Source organism: Pogoniulus pusillus, chromosome 5 (assembly GCF_015220805.1).
Source record: "Pogoniulus pusillus isolate bPogPus1 chromosome 5, bPogPus1.pri, whole genome shotgun sequence".
Classification (NCBI taxonomy): domain Eukaryota; kingdom Metazoa; phylum Chordata; class Aves; order Piciformes; family Lybiidae; genus Pogoniulus; species Pogoniulus pusillus.
In genome coordinates this window covers 2,833,445-2,850,695 of record NC_087268.1, presented here as the reverse complement: position 1 = coordinate 2,850,695, position 17,251 = coordinate 2,833,445, and the positions used below count along the sequence as shown (strand labels likewise).

Sequence of the window (17,251 nt, the reverse complement as noted above, 5' to 3'; positions counted from 1 at the left end):
CTTCACACAAGCATCATAAGAATTCTAGCAGATTGTAGCAGGCTTTTGCCTGAACTACATATTACTAATTGTAAGCTGTACATTGATAGTTGGAGACCTGGGCTTTTTACCCTCTCAGTTTCAATTAAGATTTCTGCAGAGCAAAAGCAACACAATGAAAAAACAAGTGTCTGATTCAGACAAGAAATTCCATTTGGAACTCTGAATTTCAGAGACCAGAATGCTGGAAAGGCAGAAGAATTTTGTGTTTCCCCTCTGCTTTTCCCTCAGGCAGTGAAAAGAGGGAAATGTCAAGACTGAGTTACGATGTGGGACTTTTTGGTGTGGTTTTACACACTTCAGATAAATGATAAGATGTAGGATAAGAAGCAAGATGAAAACAGAAGTATTTTGTGTGCTCAAAGAAATACACAGTCTCAAGTTGTGCCGGGGTAGGTATAGGCTGGATGTTAGGAGGAAGTTCTTCACAGAGAGAGTGATTGGCATTGGAATGGTCTGCCCAGGGAGGTGGTGGAGTTACCGTCCCTGGAGGTGTTCAAGAGAAGCCTGGATGAGGCACCTAGTGCCATGGTCTAGTTGACTGGCCAGGGCTGGGTGCTAGGTTGGACTGGATGATCTTGGAGGTCTCTTTCAACCTGGTTGATTCTATGATTCTATGATTAATCCTACTCCATAGAGTTGGCCAGTCTTGTATTGGACACATTACTGTTGTCATATATCCAAATACTACAACTCCTTGCTCTGGAAGAAAGATACGAATCTCAGTTACCCATTAGTGTTTTAAATTTTGGAAACTAGCTACATAGGTGGATTTTAAACTTATTGGGATATTAGACAACATGTTGGATAAAAGTAGTGAGGAAAATCTGACATTTCTCAACTGTAATTGAGTTTAGCAGTAGCTAAAATAATATCTATCTACTTTCAGGGAAATTTTTGCGTTGTGAATAGCTACTTCCTACAAGACAGGAACATTTCTTGCTGATTTCCACAACACTTAACTGGTGAAATGTTACATATTCAATGAATCTGCCTCTTTTGAGAAAACAAGGTTTTGTTGCAGATATTCTGCCTGTGTGTCTTTCTACCAGATCTAGTGGATGTCACCACCTTTGTGTCACAAGGGAAAAACAGCAAGGTAAAAAAGTGGATCCATAAAGTAGATTTATAGTTAAAATATATTTAGGGCTGTATCAAGCAAGAGGAAGCACATATTCAGAGGAAGGAGGGGGAAACAAATGGAAAACTTATTTACAGAAGAAAAATGTCCTTACAGAGTAAAGGGGAGAAAAGATTTTGGAGGGAGGAGGGGGGAAAGAAAGAAGCGACAGTACAGGCTTGAGGAGCTGAAAGGCTTCAAATTTCCCTTATGCCAACCCATCACTGGTGCAAGATTTGACAACTAACTGGTTGAGAACTGCTGAGTTAGACTGAACCATGCAAAGACTCCCTGACCTAGACCAGTATGATGCAAGAATACCAGCAGAGGTAGCAAATGGGCTGTTTGGGAATCAGAGTCTGTCTGTCTAGACTTCAAATCCACATATTTTTCCTTTTTGTCATTTTACATATGCTTTAGCCTCAATTTTAATGCACTTCTTGATTTTTGGAAGCCTCATTATACTCTAAGGATATGCTAATATTACAACTTATGGTTTCATATGTATCATTCAGGCCACTTGGAAAACTTGTTCATTAAGCATCATGGAGATAAATTCTAGAGATCTAAGTGGAAAGCTGTCATGTTGCAGTGAAAGTAGTTAAAAAAAGAACATTAACTAGGTCAGTCCCAGAAAAATTAGTTGTACTACAATGCTTGATGCAAACAAAAAAAACAATCTTTTTTTGCCATCTTTAATTGAATATGGATCAATAAGGATTAACTCCATGGTGAAGATGACAAATTAAAAGTGGAGTTTTTACACTAAAGTCCAAATTCACCTGTACTAACTACACTTCTGTTATGATTTTGTGGGTTTCTGGTTTCAGTCTGTCAGGACGTTAAGGCATTTTATGCTTTCTAAGACTTGGGTATAGATAAGTAGGATTTTTAGTTGAGAAAATCAGTGCTTGTAATCTACATAATAGTGATGGTTTGAGTGTTCCCTGACCCCCCACCTCCACACACTTTGGAAATCACCCAGACTAGACTCAGCTGGCTCTGGAACTATGAATGAAGCTTATATTTTACAGCTTAGCACAATATACAAGCAGATATTTACAGTATATACAGTTATAGACAGAAATAGACAAGGTAAAAGGTAATACAGAAACACAACAGCCCTCCCAGAAGCCTGAGTCCTCAGGAGGGGCTCTCAATCACCCCTGAACCTTCCCCCTACCCCTCTCAACCTTACCCCAGTCCCAAGGAAGAATGGAGGTTCGGCCAGGGGGTTAGGGAGCAAAGTAAATTAGTCAAAGAAACAGAGGGTGCAGTTAGGAGAGAGAGATGCAGCTTGGAGCTGCTGCCAGCAGCAGAAGTGAGTTTTGATTTTTGTTTTTACACATCTCAGCAAGCCTATGAGTGAGGTAGACATCAGCCCTGTTTTCCTTCCAGAGCCTATAATCTGATTCTTCTCACCAAAACATTCTAGCTCTTCTCAAACTAGCACAATAATACACACAATGTTTTTGAAGAGTGGTGTAAATTGTTAGCCTTGCTATATGTCCTGATTTTTAAAAGAAAAAACCACTTGCAAAATTTCAAGGTTTTGTTATGTTTAAAAAATCAAATTTGGTTCATCCATCACCTATATTAATGTAATAACATGCCAGCAATACGTTCTCTAAACAACCATTTCCTGACAAATCCAATTCGAAAATGCATTATGTAATAGAAGTTTTACTTCACAAAAATCTTTTGAGGTGTAAGCAGTGTGGAATTAAATAAGTCAGTGGCCAAAACAGGAGAAAAAAAATCAGATTCTTTCAATGTTATACCTTTAGGATATTTGTTCCAATTATGTTTAATATGCATTCAGTGGGATTTGTTTTATCCATCATTGGATATTTATGCTGCAGCTAGTTGCCTGAACTGTCTTCATTATGAAGTAGAGGCACATTCTTTTGTATTAAACTGTTACCACAAGATGAGACAGATTTCCTAGAAATGCCAGTTTCTGTCTGACGACTAAGAGAATCCAGACAGCCCACGAAGTACATCACCTGTTTTATGCAACTCATGAAATGAATTCCACCACCACACTAACCTGTGCTTTGTGACTGATTTCTCATGGTCACTCTGTGGTACTCAAACTCCTATTTACACAGCACAAGGTTAACTAATTTTCTTTTGTTCCTTAATGTTTCTTCAGTATCTTGCACAGTAAGATCATAAGCACACACATGAATTAGATGTACTTACTATCTGAAGGGAGGCTGTAGCCAGGTGGGGGTTAGTCTCTTCTGCCAGACAACCAGCAATAGAACAAGGGGACACAGTCTCAAGTTGCACTTGGGGAAGTCTAGGCTGGATGTACTTACCTGACTAATGTTGCACATGTGCATGGAAATGGGCGACAAAGCTGGTGAGGGGCCTGGAACACAAACCCTATGAGGAGAGGCTGAGGGAGCTGGGGGTGTGCAGCCTGCAGAAGAGGAGGCTCAGGGGTAACCTCATTGCTGTCTACAACTATCTGAAGGGAGGCTGTAGCCAGGTGGGGGTTGGTCTCTCCTGCCAGGCAACCAGCAATAGAACAAGGGGACATAGTCTCAAGTTGTGCTGGGGGAAGTCTAGGCTGGATGTTAGGAGGAAGTTGTTGGCAGAGAGAGTGATTGGCATTGGAATGGGCTGCCCAGGGAGGTGGTGGAGTCACTGTCCCTGGAGGTGTTGAAGCAAAGCCTGGATGAGGCACTTAGTGCCATGGTCTAGTTGACTGGCTAGGGCTGGTGCTAGGTTGGGCTGGATGATCTTGGAGGTCTCTTCCAACCTGGGTGATTCTATGATTCTATGAAATGTGCTCAACTTTGTGCCAGAGAAAAAAAAAATCTCATTATGCTGTGGGGGAAAAAAGCTTAATGCAGACCATTAATAGTTTATATGACAAGCTAATGTTCTTTTGATTGGAATGAATGAAAAGTAATGCTATATATGTATGCAGCTTTACCTATTAGAGCTGTTGCGTAACCTCTCTGCTTCAAGAGTTTGGAGAAAGTTATTTCTTCAGAAGGAAGCCCCCCAGATGAGGCAGAAAACAAGAAGACACCAACTCGTGAGAAGGCAGCCATTCCTAAATACAGTGAAAATGAATGAGACTTGGATAACACAGTGTAACAATTTCCATTCATTCTTTCTGCAAACAGACAAAAAGAAATCTCTCCCTATAACCATGGAGCTAGATGCAGCCCCTTCTGTATATGTTCTAAGGTATAACACATATGAAATAAGTTGAGATTGTATAATTCATTTTTTCTGATACAAGGGGGAGGAATGGAGCTGAGGACTAAGTGAGATCACTTCCAAGTTCTACTCTCAAAAATTCCGCTTTCCTCATATGTGGTTTTCTATAAGCCTTTAACATTATATGAGAGAAGGCAGCTGAAACAGGACAGCTGGTCATGTAAATAAAATCAGGTAAAAAAAAAGAGCAAGAGAGTCTGATTCTAGAAAGAGAGAGACTAGGGCACTCAGCATTGATGAGAGAGGACAAGTGCTCCAATGGCAGACATGAAGACACATGTTTCATTGCATTAAAGCACCATCAGCTATCAGCTAACAAGACAACATCTAAACAAGGCACAGCAATTTCTACATACTGAGAGTCTGAGGAGCACAAACTCAAGCTTCTAAACTACTCTCAAGACAAGAAACTTGAGAGCTCAGGTTCATGAAAATTAGATTACTAGGATTCCAGATGAGAGCTGGCTCTGAGTATAGAGAGACAGAACACAGACTATCTATGCAAATCTGTGCAGATGTATCTCCAGGAAGTCTGAATTATGCAGCTGGATGATTGCAGTGCCAATCTTCCCTCAGGTATCCCTCATGGTTAGAAGAGGAAAAAAAACTTGTTAGACTGGTTTATTAAGGAGAGCTTCAAGTGCCACATTCAGTTTTTCACCCCAGCTAGCATTACTGATTGGCAGTTTAGTCATCTATACATATCTATAATATCTATACTTTTAATTTATGTTTATATATTTCAATCTATTACAACTGAAATCTGTGTAATTCCCTTAAGTTATCAAAATGAAAGTACAGAACTATGATTTCTGCATTTTGGAATATTTCCCCTCAGCTCTATCAGCAGGAGTTTTAAAATTCTAACTTTTTTTTTCCCACTCATAATAATTCTAGCATCTCCCATATTAATCTGTTACTAGTTCTTTACTGGTACTTGGAAATAGTCCATATTTAGCAATTTCCTCATTTAACACAAAGTTCAATTTTTGCACCTCCATGGAAATTATTAGATGTGACTATGAACAGCTCAGGTAAGAAAAAAAATCAGTTAAAATACTAATTTTTCAGAGATAAGAAAAAGGATCATAATGGAAAGTGACCTGTGGCTTTACCTACGTAAATATTAATGGCAAAATAGCTGCAACAGGTATAAAAAATTTTCCTTTGCAGCTGAATGTAATGGAAAATTTAGCAAGTTATATTAGCTGGCACTTTTGCAGAAGCTTGTTACTTGATTTGAATGAGCATGAACATATCAAGTAGGCTCCAGAGTCTTGCTTTGCTTTCATTCCCAGAAGCAAGGACAGGATGTTTTATCACTAATGAACAAGTGATCTGATTAATGTATAATGATCCTTGCTAAAAATGATGTTAAGGGAATGTTAAAGTTGCATGGCTAAGCACTGAGGGGCTCAGTCCCAGCACACTAAAATAAACAGACTGGATCTTCACTGACTCAAATGGGCTTTGGATCAGGTACTTTAAAAGCAAAAGAAGATATAAAATGCATGTATTCATAGGATAGTTAACACTTTATGGGTAGAGATGGAACAAAAAGAAAGAAGTGGTATTTTTCTCCTTTTTATTTCAAAATTTAAGGGCTACTGGAGTACCTTAATAGTCTGTCTTCCCTCTTCTCTGTACCCTCTGTACCCCTCCCTCCTCCCACTCCCCCCCCATCCAAAAAAAAAAACAACCCAAACCAATTTGTCTAAGACAAAACTTTTTATATAAGCAGAAATGTCTGAGTAGAAGGATTTACATAGGGTTCTTATATGATGTCTTTCTTGATGCATGTCTGTAATGATCAACCCTCAGGATGTTTACCAACATCCTGGAAGCAGCCTGAGTACTTTGACAGTCATTTGGACAGTGGGGGAAGCCAATGGAATCTGTCTACTCTTTATATTAAGTAACCACAATCAGACTTTTTCCTCAGTATTTAAAACAAAAAGCTTTTCCTCAATTAAAAAAATAGTAATTTAGTGTTAATTTTGCTGAAATGTGAAAATTTCAAACTCTGAAAGGGAAAATTTCAAATGTTTACCAACACTGTTGATCTTGATTAGTCATTGAAATGAGTATTTAAACCAGTAACAATAAAAAATGAATCCAGTTTACTGCAAATAGATTATGATATTTGTACATAAATAAAGCAAGAGGATTTTACCTGATCTGATAGGATATCTCCCTGTCAGGAAAGCTGCTCTGCTTGGAGTACAAAGTGGGGATGCTGCTATATGCTGAGTAAGTGTCACTCCTTCCTCTGCTATTTTGTCAATATTAGGCGTTCTACCAAAACATAAACAGAAAAGAAACCCAACAGAATACACAAAGGTGGTTGTTTGGAAATGAGCATGATGAGATCAAGGCACCTGAGGGAAGAACTATCAGGCAAATCAAGACTTATTGTATGCAAATTATGAAAGCCATGGTGGTGTTGCAATTCTAAATGCTACTGTCTCCAATATTTTAATACTAGATGTCAACACTGAACTAAGATGCTGTGGCATTGTTCCAAAAATCTGTTCTCCCCACTTGCATCTTCTCTTTGTGGCCAGTACCAAACTGCGACATATGGATGTGTTGCATTAAAACCCTTTTCAAGGCATTGCTTGCCCCAGAACTGCTACTTACATGCCTCTATGTTATGGCAATAGGAAGTGGGAAATCTGAAGGAAGGTTATGTTTCCTAACTCTCTAGTTGGTGTCACTTCTGTCTTTCCCCACCCAAAGATTTCTGGGTTACAGGAGATGTTGTATGGTGGCTACTGGGGGAGATTCAAACAGTTCTAACTCCGGGTTAGGCTCTATATTGTCCGACATGACTATGTCGGCAATGTTAGACCCAAGAGCACACCAAAGCTTCCTTGTCTACATGGGAAAATTCTCTGTGACATGGCTCATCATGCAGAAGAAAATTAATTGTTTCCTGCAGGATGAAATACTGTGTCCTTGGTTCTACCAAGAAAAAGCAAAAGAGGAATGCAGATTGGCCAGCAGCTGCAGCACGTTCTAATGTGTCCCTAGCCTGGGAGATTAATCACCATGACCTCAAGGCACAGTAGTGCTCCCATCACCTAAGTCTGAATAGTCAGAAACATTAATATTCCAACAGCCACTTTTGCCATCAATATCACCTGCTGCTACCAAGCAGTGTGATGAAATTTCTTAATACTCCCAAGATCTAATTCCAAATTCTCACATCAGCGAACACAGATCTCGAAGCAGCTGCAATTCTTTGGAGAGGAGCAATCCAAGCATCAGTGTTGTGTATGCCTTTTGTCGTGTTACAAGGAGGTTTTATCTCTAACTCAGCAGGAACAAGAGTATTTAACATCTGACAGGACAGTGCTTTTAACCTGAATGTTTAATTTAACTTGATCAAAGACGTTGCACCAGAGAAACACAACAGATAAGTACACCTTGTACTGTTTACACAACCATCATGCACAGGCTAGTAGCAAAGATCACACTGGGGAACACTTCTGCATTGCTCAGGAATATTGGCACATGTTTCAACGAATTTATTGACTACAGGATAAAAATAAATGAAGGAAAAACATCTGCACTTTATTTCTTGTTAGTGACAAGCTCATACAGAATCAGAATTGCTTCAAATATGCTTAATTTGTATGATGTATTTTCATCATGTATATTTTAAAGGAAAATCATTTATCATAAGTTGCTTCTCTAGACCGAGTCTCATCTGATTTGTTGCTCAATTCTCTGTTTCTGATGCAACTTTTCCGAGGATAATTGCATCAGATTTTTCTTTTGCTATTCAGAAAACAAAGATCAAATATTCTCTTCTCTGGAAAGGTTATTAACTTTGGTTACTTATAAAGAATCTAATCAAATATCTGAATGTCCTGGGGGTTTTAATCATGCAAGTCCAAAGAAAAACTAAATATAAAGCTATGACTGCCCCAAATGTATCACCTTAAATGCATCATACCTTAATGTTCTGTTTCCGTAACAACCCAGGTCTCCAATACCAAGATCATCAGCCATCATTAAAATGATATTAGGATTTGAAGCACTGTGTGTTTTGACATTGTTTATGGCACATTGGCATAATATTAAATATAAAAGCAGTCTCATCTTCTTCCTGGTGTGTAAGAACAGGCAGAAAACATAAGAGAAAAACCTCTTAAAAATTTGCAATTGATCTAATTGATTCCTATTATTGCTGTGGATTGTGCAGTAGAAGAAAGAACAACCAACCAACCAACCAACCAACCAACCAAACTGTGTTTTGCTATATTTTGTCTATTTTTATTTGGCTCTCCCTGCCTCCCCTTCAGGAGGTTGCTGGTTGGGGTTTTTGGTTGTTTGCTTGGGTTTTTTTGTTTGTTTGTGGGGGAGTGTTGTTGGAGGGGTTTTGTGTGTTTGGATTTGGTTTTGGATGGTTGGTTGTGGAGGTTTTTAACATTATTTTCTTTCTCCTGTTTCTTAGAAATAAAAATGTATCCTTTAGTATATAGCTAATTTTACTTTCCATCCCTTTACATATATGAATCCTTTAAATAACGATGAACAAAGAACTAATTACAAACTTTTGCATATACTGACCACTGTACAACAATAAATCATGAGAGTAAATAAGGCTGCTGTTTTTTTTTCAAGTGTAAATGTGATTTGAGTAACACAGAAACTGAACCATTTAAGCCCAAAATCTCCAAGGTCTATTACATTTATCAGTTCTGCTATTAAAGTGTTTCTCTTCAACAAGGGAAAAAAAAAAACCAAACCAAAACCAGTTTGAGTTCCTTGACAGAAATAAGTACAATGGAAAAAGGACTGATGAGATATATTATAAAATTATTGAAAGGAATATTTAAGAGAAAGTTCTTGATGAAAGTTTTAAATGTCAACATTTGTAGCAAAATTATGTATCAAAATGTTCTGAAACTTAAAACTGGAAGACAAATGTATTGCTCACTATGTACATAGCATTGTATGCTTTTCTGATGAAAGTACAGTCTATGTGCAGATGTAATGGCTGTGAATGTTATTTCACTTAAACAGGGGCTTGTCACAGCTCTGTTTTAAACTGCATTGAATGTCTCTAGGTTGTGATGGACTGTGCCGTGGACACACATTGAAAAAGAACAGAGACTCTCTCTCTTTTGCCACTAGTAATATTTGCACCTTTTCTGGATGCAGGCAATCTCTTTCAAGTGCAGATGAGGCATGAGTCACACATGCACTCTGGATTATACTGGGACAAGAAGAGAAGAAACCAAGAGTGAGGTATAAATATGAAAGTGAAACAGCAGGAAAAGGAACCAGAAAGAGGAATTTCCAGAGAGAATGGGGATGTGAGGTCAAGAAATAAAACACTTGTAAATGAGTGAGTTACAGTATATGAAAGTAAATGGAGAGAAGATAAAGAAGTCAGAACTGGAAAAGCTGCTACAAAGAGACCAGACATCAAGGGAGACAGATTCATAAATTACTGAGGTGTGATGGATAAAAGTATCTAGTGACAATGAAGTACTCAGAACTAGAAGAGCCTGCACTGACTTGAATAAAGAGCAATAAGGAAAGGTTAAGATCCATCTGGAATGAGAATTGCAGGTTGAAATGAGAGTAAATTGTAGAGGGTTTAGGAAGGCATAGCATGAGAAAGAGTAGGAAAACAAACTGAGGAAAGGAGGTGAGAGAACTAGACGTGTTTGTGATGAAAGAGCTGAGAAGTTATGAGTACGGGAGATGAAGAGAACTAATTGGAAAGAGCCTGGGCAGATAGTGATAGAAGTGAGAAGAGATCAAAATAGTGGAGCTCAACCAACACAGATTGGGACTTCTGATTCTCAACCTTCATTATTGCTCTTTTATCAGAAACCATAGGTGCAAATCAGATTTTAACTCTTTCAGTGCTTGTTCGTATACAGATAAAACATTAAATAAGTACATTATCTGACTCTGACTCTTTAACATATGCTTTATAACCCACTGGCCTTACTTTGATGACAATATTTCTAATTTGGACCTTAGCTGTCAACATCTAAAGATCCCAGTCTTACCACTGAGGTAACAGATTGTAACTTGGTTTACTCCATGGGAAGTAATTTACTTAGTTTCAGACATGGAAAATACATTAAAAAACCTTTAAGACTAAAACACTGGACAAGATTCTGCTTGGTAGGATGCATCTCATCAAACCTTCCTCAAATAACTATACTAAGGAAGCTGTGTAGCATCCGACACAGTGCAGGCATTAAATCTGCAAAGTATATCTACATTTTATTTTCCTGAAAGAATAAACAAGCATGGGTTGCTTCCCATGTACTTTAAGAGAATAACATACTGACCCCATAGGACAGGAATAACCTGCTGCTGTATCTTACACTCCCACTCCACTGTTGAGACTGAGAGGGCCTCAAGGCCCTTAATAATAAGGACCTTGGTGGTAATGTTGGTGACATCCCATACAGAGTCGCACAGATGCTCACAGGATCTTGACATTTATTTCACAGCATTAGTGAATACCTTCAGTTTTTATGTTCAAATAAAACCTAGAAATACTAACAAGACTATCAATATAAGGGTAGAAAGCTAGCTGATTTTTTCAAGTTCTACAGACAGCAACTCCAAGGTGTACTGCTGCAAACAAAACATCCTGTGCTTTAATTAGAAGGTATGTATCTAGAGAGAGTAGTCTTAGTGAATATATATGGGGTGTTTAGCCACTGATGAACAGAACAAATTCATTTTCTTTTTTCTCAGCAATGTTACTGTTGGAAACCAGAGCAGTAGCTGTATTTTATTTTTCAGAATGAAGACAATGTAGCAAATGAGTGAAATATTTTGAAATTAAATAATTTATGTGAATATGAATGTGGTTTCAAGTCTGTGTAAAGACACTAGTAGGAAAATAACCCATTCACCAAAATACTTTAAAAAATAGAAGTAACTGTCTTGGTCAAACTTTAAAATCTTCTGCTATGAAGCAATGAGGTCTCCCCTCAGCCTCCTTTTCTCCAGGCTAAACAATTTGTAGTATAGACATTTGTTAGGAGAATGTCAGGAGGAAGTTCTTCACAGAGAGAGTGATTGGCATTGGAATGGGCTGCCAAGGGAGGTGGTGGAGTCACTGTCCCTGGAAGTGTTCAAGAAAAGACTGGCTGAGGCACTTAGTGCCATGGTCTGGTTGACTGGCTAGGGCTGGGTGCTAGGTTGGACTGGATGATCTTGGAGGTCTCTTCCAACCTGGTTCATTCTATGATTCTATGATTCTATAGCCTCTTCATACAGTAGTTTGAAAGAATCTGCACAGCAAAGTAAGCAATAGTTGTGTTCAATATCAACTGGATCACTCTCATTTGCAAAGTGGCTGAAAATGCTGTGTTTATTTAGTATCTCTATTTCTCACTTTGTAAATCAACAATAACAAAAAAAAGTTATATCTTTTTCTGGTATAATACTGCTGGATAACCCTCTCCTCTGAAGGAGTACCTGTAGATAGTCTCATGCACTGCACTCTGTCCCCACCTGATATCATGACCCTGAAGTAAGGAAAAGGGAGAAAAATATAATCCAAACAATGCTGATTTCTCTCATGTATTTTCTCTGCAGAAGACTTTAATGCGTTTTGAAAGGATGCTCTTGGAAGGTAGGAAAAGCTGAATGGATGAAATTGAATGGAATGAACAACAGCAAAGAAATTTGGATGGGGCTGGGTGCTAGGTTGGACTGGATGATCTTGGAGGTCTCTTCCAACCTGCTTGATTCTATGATTCTGTGAAGGACAAAAGAATGAAACTCTGAGCATACTGAGGTTCATTTGTATCACTTCAGGGTTTTTAATGGTGAAAACAGAGGCATGTGCAGACCTAACATGAAAACAATGACACTAAATCAGATGAATCTTCCACTTAACCTAGTATTTGGTCTCCAGCAGCAGTTACTTAATGCTTAAAGAACCTATGAAGTTTGGTAAGTATGTTCTATCAGTGCACCCTTCTAACTTTTGGGAGACAGTATTTGGGGTAGTTTGGCTAAAAGCACTGTTCTCAATAGCTCCCCACGGAACTTTTTACTTTCATGAATTTATTTTAGTCCATTTTGAACCAATTAACTTTTGTTCAGTTTTGGTTTTGCATCAAACCGCTTTGAATTTTATTTGTAACTTCCACAACATCCTTTAAAGGCTCCTAGGTATTAGACTCAGGTGGCAGCATTATTCCTTACTTGCATGTAGGACACAGAAGTGAAAATTTTAATCTGTTTTACCTTCCCTTTGATATAATGAGACTAATGATAGCTCCTTTACTCCAAAGGTGATGCTGAGTTGCATAGTTTTAAAAGCTGCTTAATTTCCTACCACAAGGGGTAGATAAGGATTTGATTTCATACATGCAATTTGAATCTTTAATCACACGTGAACCCATATATATGCATAAATACACAAGTGTGTCAATATACACATCTGCACATGTATGTGGGTGTGTATACACATTATACATGCCCTACTTTTTCTAGATAAGCTCAAGGTACATTTATAGGATCTGAATATATAATTTCAATTTCTATTGAAGCAAGTATACATGTATAAGAATAAATGGATGAAAGCAAATACTAGGTATAATCCACTATTTGTTGATATTTCTTATGGATTTACCAAACACTTCTTTTAAGTTTTTTTTTTTTCTGTATTAATCATGTTGGCAGATCATGCAGAGGATGCAAAGTTGTCTGTGTTCATTTTTGTCCCCTCAGGGTAATTGGCTGAAGATATGGTCAGCTGTTTCATCCTTATCCTTATTACTACAGGCATGCATCTCAGACAAGAACAATGCTATGGAAGTCTTTCAAACTCCTCATCCCAATGGAATCACTCCAGTATTTTTATTTCATTTGATTAAGCAATTTATCTCTAAACTACTCTTTCAAATAACAGAGCCCTTTGAGAAAATGCTTAATATATTCTTGAAGGTATAGTATTTTCTGATGAAATAAGCAACATCTAAAGATATTTACCTCATTAAAAAATGCTACTCTGTCCTTAAGTGATAGGTAAGGAAAAAAAAATACCTTGCTTAATTGAATGCCAGAACTCCAGAAATTTCCCTAAGAGTCATAAAAGTTACACTGTAAACAAACTCAAAGTCCTGCCCTCCACAGCGATGACTCTGCAAAGAGAAAGAGAAAATTACTCTGCTTCATGAGAAACAACAGGTTTTATATTGTAGCAAACAGTAAAGCAGTATTATTATTATCAACAATTTTCTGTTAATGGCTTAAGATTTGTTCAAAACGCTCAATTCCTCCCTTAAAGGTCAGTCATATCTGTTGCATCTTTTATGCCACATAACTGTGAAAAAGAAATGAAACTATATGATTTTGGCCCGCTCCTAATGCTAATTCATTTAGACAGTAGTGTCTTTGCATTTACAACAAGCTAAGACACCACAAAAAGTCAGTCACAGCATCCTAACTTATTACTGGTAAATCGCTCTCAGTAATACAATTGCTTCTAAACATAATGTTTGCAGCATAAACTCAGTATTTATTAATTATGATTTTAATTTAATTCAATTTGAGAACAGTTTCTAAGCCTTTTTCACTGAAATGGTAGACATTAAATGCCTCTTAGAAGAAAACACAAAACCTAACAGAAGAAAAATAAAATAACCCTCAAACCCCCCAGAAAACCCATCTCTCCCCTGAATTGCTCACTGACATCCTTTGGACTACATCAAAAATCAAAATTTTGGATTTTTTTAGACAGTATTATTGTATTTTCTTCTATCAACAGTCATTTTTACAGGGCAAGTGGTTTACCATGGAACTTGCAGCAAAATAGAGAGTTATTTTTTCCTTTGCTACACGAAGCTAACAAGTATCACACGAAGCTAACAAGTATCACACAGTATCACCAAGGTTGGAAGAGACCTCATAGCTCATCAAGTCCAACCCTTTACCACAGAGCTCAAGGCTACACCATGGCACCAAGTGCCACGTCCAATCCTGCCTTGAACAGCTCCAGGGACGGTGACTCCACCACCTCCCCAGGCAGCCCATTCCAGTGTCCAATGACTCTCTCAGTGAAGAACTTTCTCCTCACCTCCAGCCTAAATCTCCCCTGGCGTAGCTTGAGGCTGTGTCCTCTTGTTCTGGTGCTGGCCACCTGAGAGAAGAGAGCAACCTCCTCCTGGCTACAACCTCCCCTCAGGTAGTTGTAGACAGCAATAAGATCTCCCCTGAGCCTCCTCTTCTCCAGGCTAACCAATCCCAGCTCCCTCAGCCTCTCCTCGTAGGGCTGTGCTCAAGGCCTCTCCCCAGCCTCGTCGCCCCTCTCTGGACACACTCAAGCATCTCAATGTCCCTCCTAAACTGGGGGGCCCAGAACTGAACACAGTACTCAAGGTGTGGTCTAACCAGTGCAGAGTACAGGGGCAGAATGACCTCCCTGCTCCTGCTGACCACACCATTCCTGATGCAAGCCAGGATGCCACTGGCTCTCTTGGCCACCTGGGCACACTGCTGGCATGTTCAGGCATAGCACATCAATAAAATAATTCACTATGTTCAGTATGTCCAAAAGGTTCTTTCATTTAAAAAGGAGAGGTTGTGTTTGCATTAATTTGTTCTTGAAATGAGAGATTATTATTTACAAACCAGCTTTATTGTTATTTATACTTGCATCATGAGAACACTCAAGAGCACTCAATGCAGCTGATTGTACCAGATTGAAAAAAAATATCTCAGTAAAGGCTGCATTCAGCCAATATTCATTTTACTCAGGTAGAAGTTTTATGTCTAGATGGCTCGTATCACCTAGGCACTCGTGGTGCAAACCAATTCATCTGAATGTATTAATCTTAAAGTCATGCACTTAGTCTGAGCTAATTATCTAGATGAGAAGAGACTTAATAGGAAGAGACAGGTGCCTTAAGAGGATGATTCATCTTTTTTTAAGATTGCTATAATAAAATTCTGGAAGTGATGGTCATGATTTTTTTTCCCACACACTGTAAAGAGAGACCAAATATCCAGTTCGGACCAAAGCCAGAGCGGACTGGCCCAAGGACCATTTCATCCCACCCTACGTCCTGCGTTTCCAAAATGGTTGGGAGCCTCCCGTGCTGAACTTCATGGGAGCTCCCAAGGAGCAGGAGCTCAATCACCTGGCTGAGTGTGTGGCAAACATTGCAGAGCAACAACGGAAGCAAGAAATGAAGAGATTGTCAACTGAGCAAATTCTGAACCACATTTTGGATGACATCGAGTATTTTGTTGCTAAACTCCAAAAAGCTGCTGAAGCATTTGCTGAACTTTCTAGTTTAGACTAAATGTATACAAAAGGAATAGTTACATGAAATAAAAATGCATCTTGATGATGGGTTGCCATTCTGCACTAAGTGTCACTTGTACCTGCATTTGGATTATCTCAGTTTACTAAACTGTGGAAACCAACACCACTTTTTCATGGTAAGGTATTGGATGCAGGTGTCAATGTGCTGGCAGAGGAGGGGCTGCAAGGGGTGCCTCTGCGATAAAAGACCAGGGGCTGCTCAGTGTTGAACACAGCAAGTTCCCATCAGCTCTGCAATGGACTCACTACAGCACACAGCTAAGTCCATGAGCCAAGCTAGTGGTACCTTGGGGAAACGTGTTTAGGAATCAGCAAAAAAAGGAAATGAGAGTGAAAGAACACAGAAAGAATGGTTGTAGAGGGCAGAGAGAGAGAGGAGGAGTGAACAACAAGGCAAGAGTTACAGGAGGTGCTTCACTGCAGCAAGCATGTGCCCAAAAGGACTGAAGGCTGTGGAGGGCCCAGATCTGAGGATAAAAAAATAGCAACAAGGAGTGGCAGAGTGAAACGGTTAAGCACTGACTTTGTTCTCTTTCACCACCAGTTGCCTCACAGAAGGGGCTGAGAGCAACATACAGCAATAACACAGTAGGAGGAGATGTCTGGAATGAAGGTGTGGTGATTAGAAATGTAAAGGAGAGGCAACTGAAGCTGAGCCAGGAGAAGTGGGAGGAAAGCTGTTTCTCCTGCATATTCAGACGTTTGTCCTTTTTTGGTGTTTTCCAATACCCCAATCAGTAATTAAATATTTATGCTACTTGGCAATAAATTAAGTTAAATTCTCCAAGTTGTTCTGCCCACGATAGCAGTTAGTAAGTGATTTCCCTGTCTTTATTTCAGCCCATGAGACTTCTCACTCTTATTCCTCTCATCTTCTCTCCCATCTCACTGGAGAGGGGAGAGAAGGAAGTGAGAATGCGACTGTGTGGGTACTTGGCTGTTAGACACGGACAACCCACTTAAAATAAAAATGAATGACTGGATCCAACAGAAAATTACTTTCATTGACTTGCATTAGCCAAAAGTTTCTTTGCTGTAATCCAATACATCCAGACTCTAAATCATAGAATCATAGAATCAAGCAGGTTGGAAGAGATCTCCAAAATCATCCAGTCCAACCTAGCACCCAGCCCTAGCCAGTCAACTAGACGATGGTACCAAGTGCCTCATCCAGGCTTTTCTTGAACACCTCCAGGGATGGTGACTCCACCACCTCCCTGGGCAGCCCATTCCATTGGCAAATCACTCTGTCTGTCTGTATGTATGCATTTTAACAGGGATAGAAATGGAAAAGCTTTTGAAGTAAAAAATAATTCAAGATCAGCTGACTTAATGATGGTGCTGATTTAAGGAGGCTCATAAGATATTAAATAATAGCTTCTTCTTCCCCCCTCCCACCTGTTTTTCTTCTTTTTCTCACAAGAGATATTTTAACTGAGTGCAACCACATATTGAAAACCTAATTTCTTCTCTGTAATTTCTAAAACAAAGGAAAATGGGTTTTGTTACTTCTGACATAAAAT

The 17,251-nt window shown here is 38.9% G+C and overlaps 1 protein-coding gene across 4 annotated transcripts in view; it reads right to left on the bottom strand.

Moving 5' to 3' along the window:
- The window catches only part of STS (steroid sulfatase), a 92,587-nt gene that overhangs the window by 65,242 nt on the left and 10,094 nt on the right, over positions 1 to 17,251 (bottom strand). For 3 of the 4 annotated variants that reach the window (XM_064143028.1, XM_064143029.1, XM_064143030.1), the window contains 3 exons: positions 8,361 to 8,513; positions 6,573 to 6,694; positions 4,107 to 4,229 (listed from right to left, as the gene is read on the bottom strand). In XM_064143028.1, the coding sequence (XP_063999098.1) occupies positions 4,107 to 4,229; positions 6,573 to 6,694; positions 8,361 to 8,513 (398 nt within the window). Of the gene's footprint in view, positions 1 to 4,106; positions 4,230 to 6,572; positions 6,695 to 8,360; positions 8,514 to 13,444; positions 13,529 to 17,251 lie in introns of those variants that run through there. The other variant, XM_064143032.1, reaches the window with a different exon arrangement.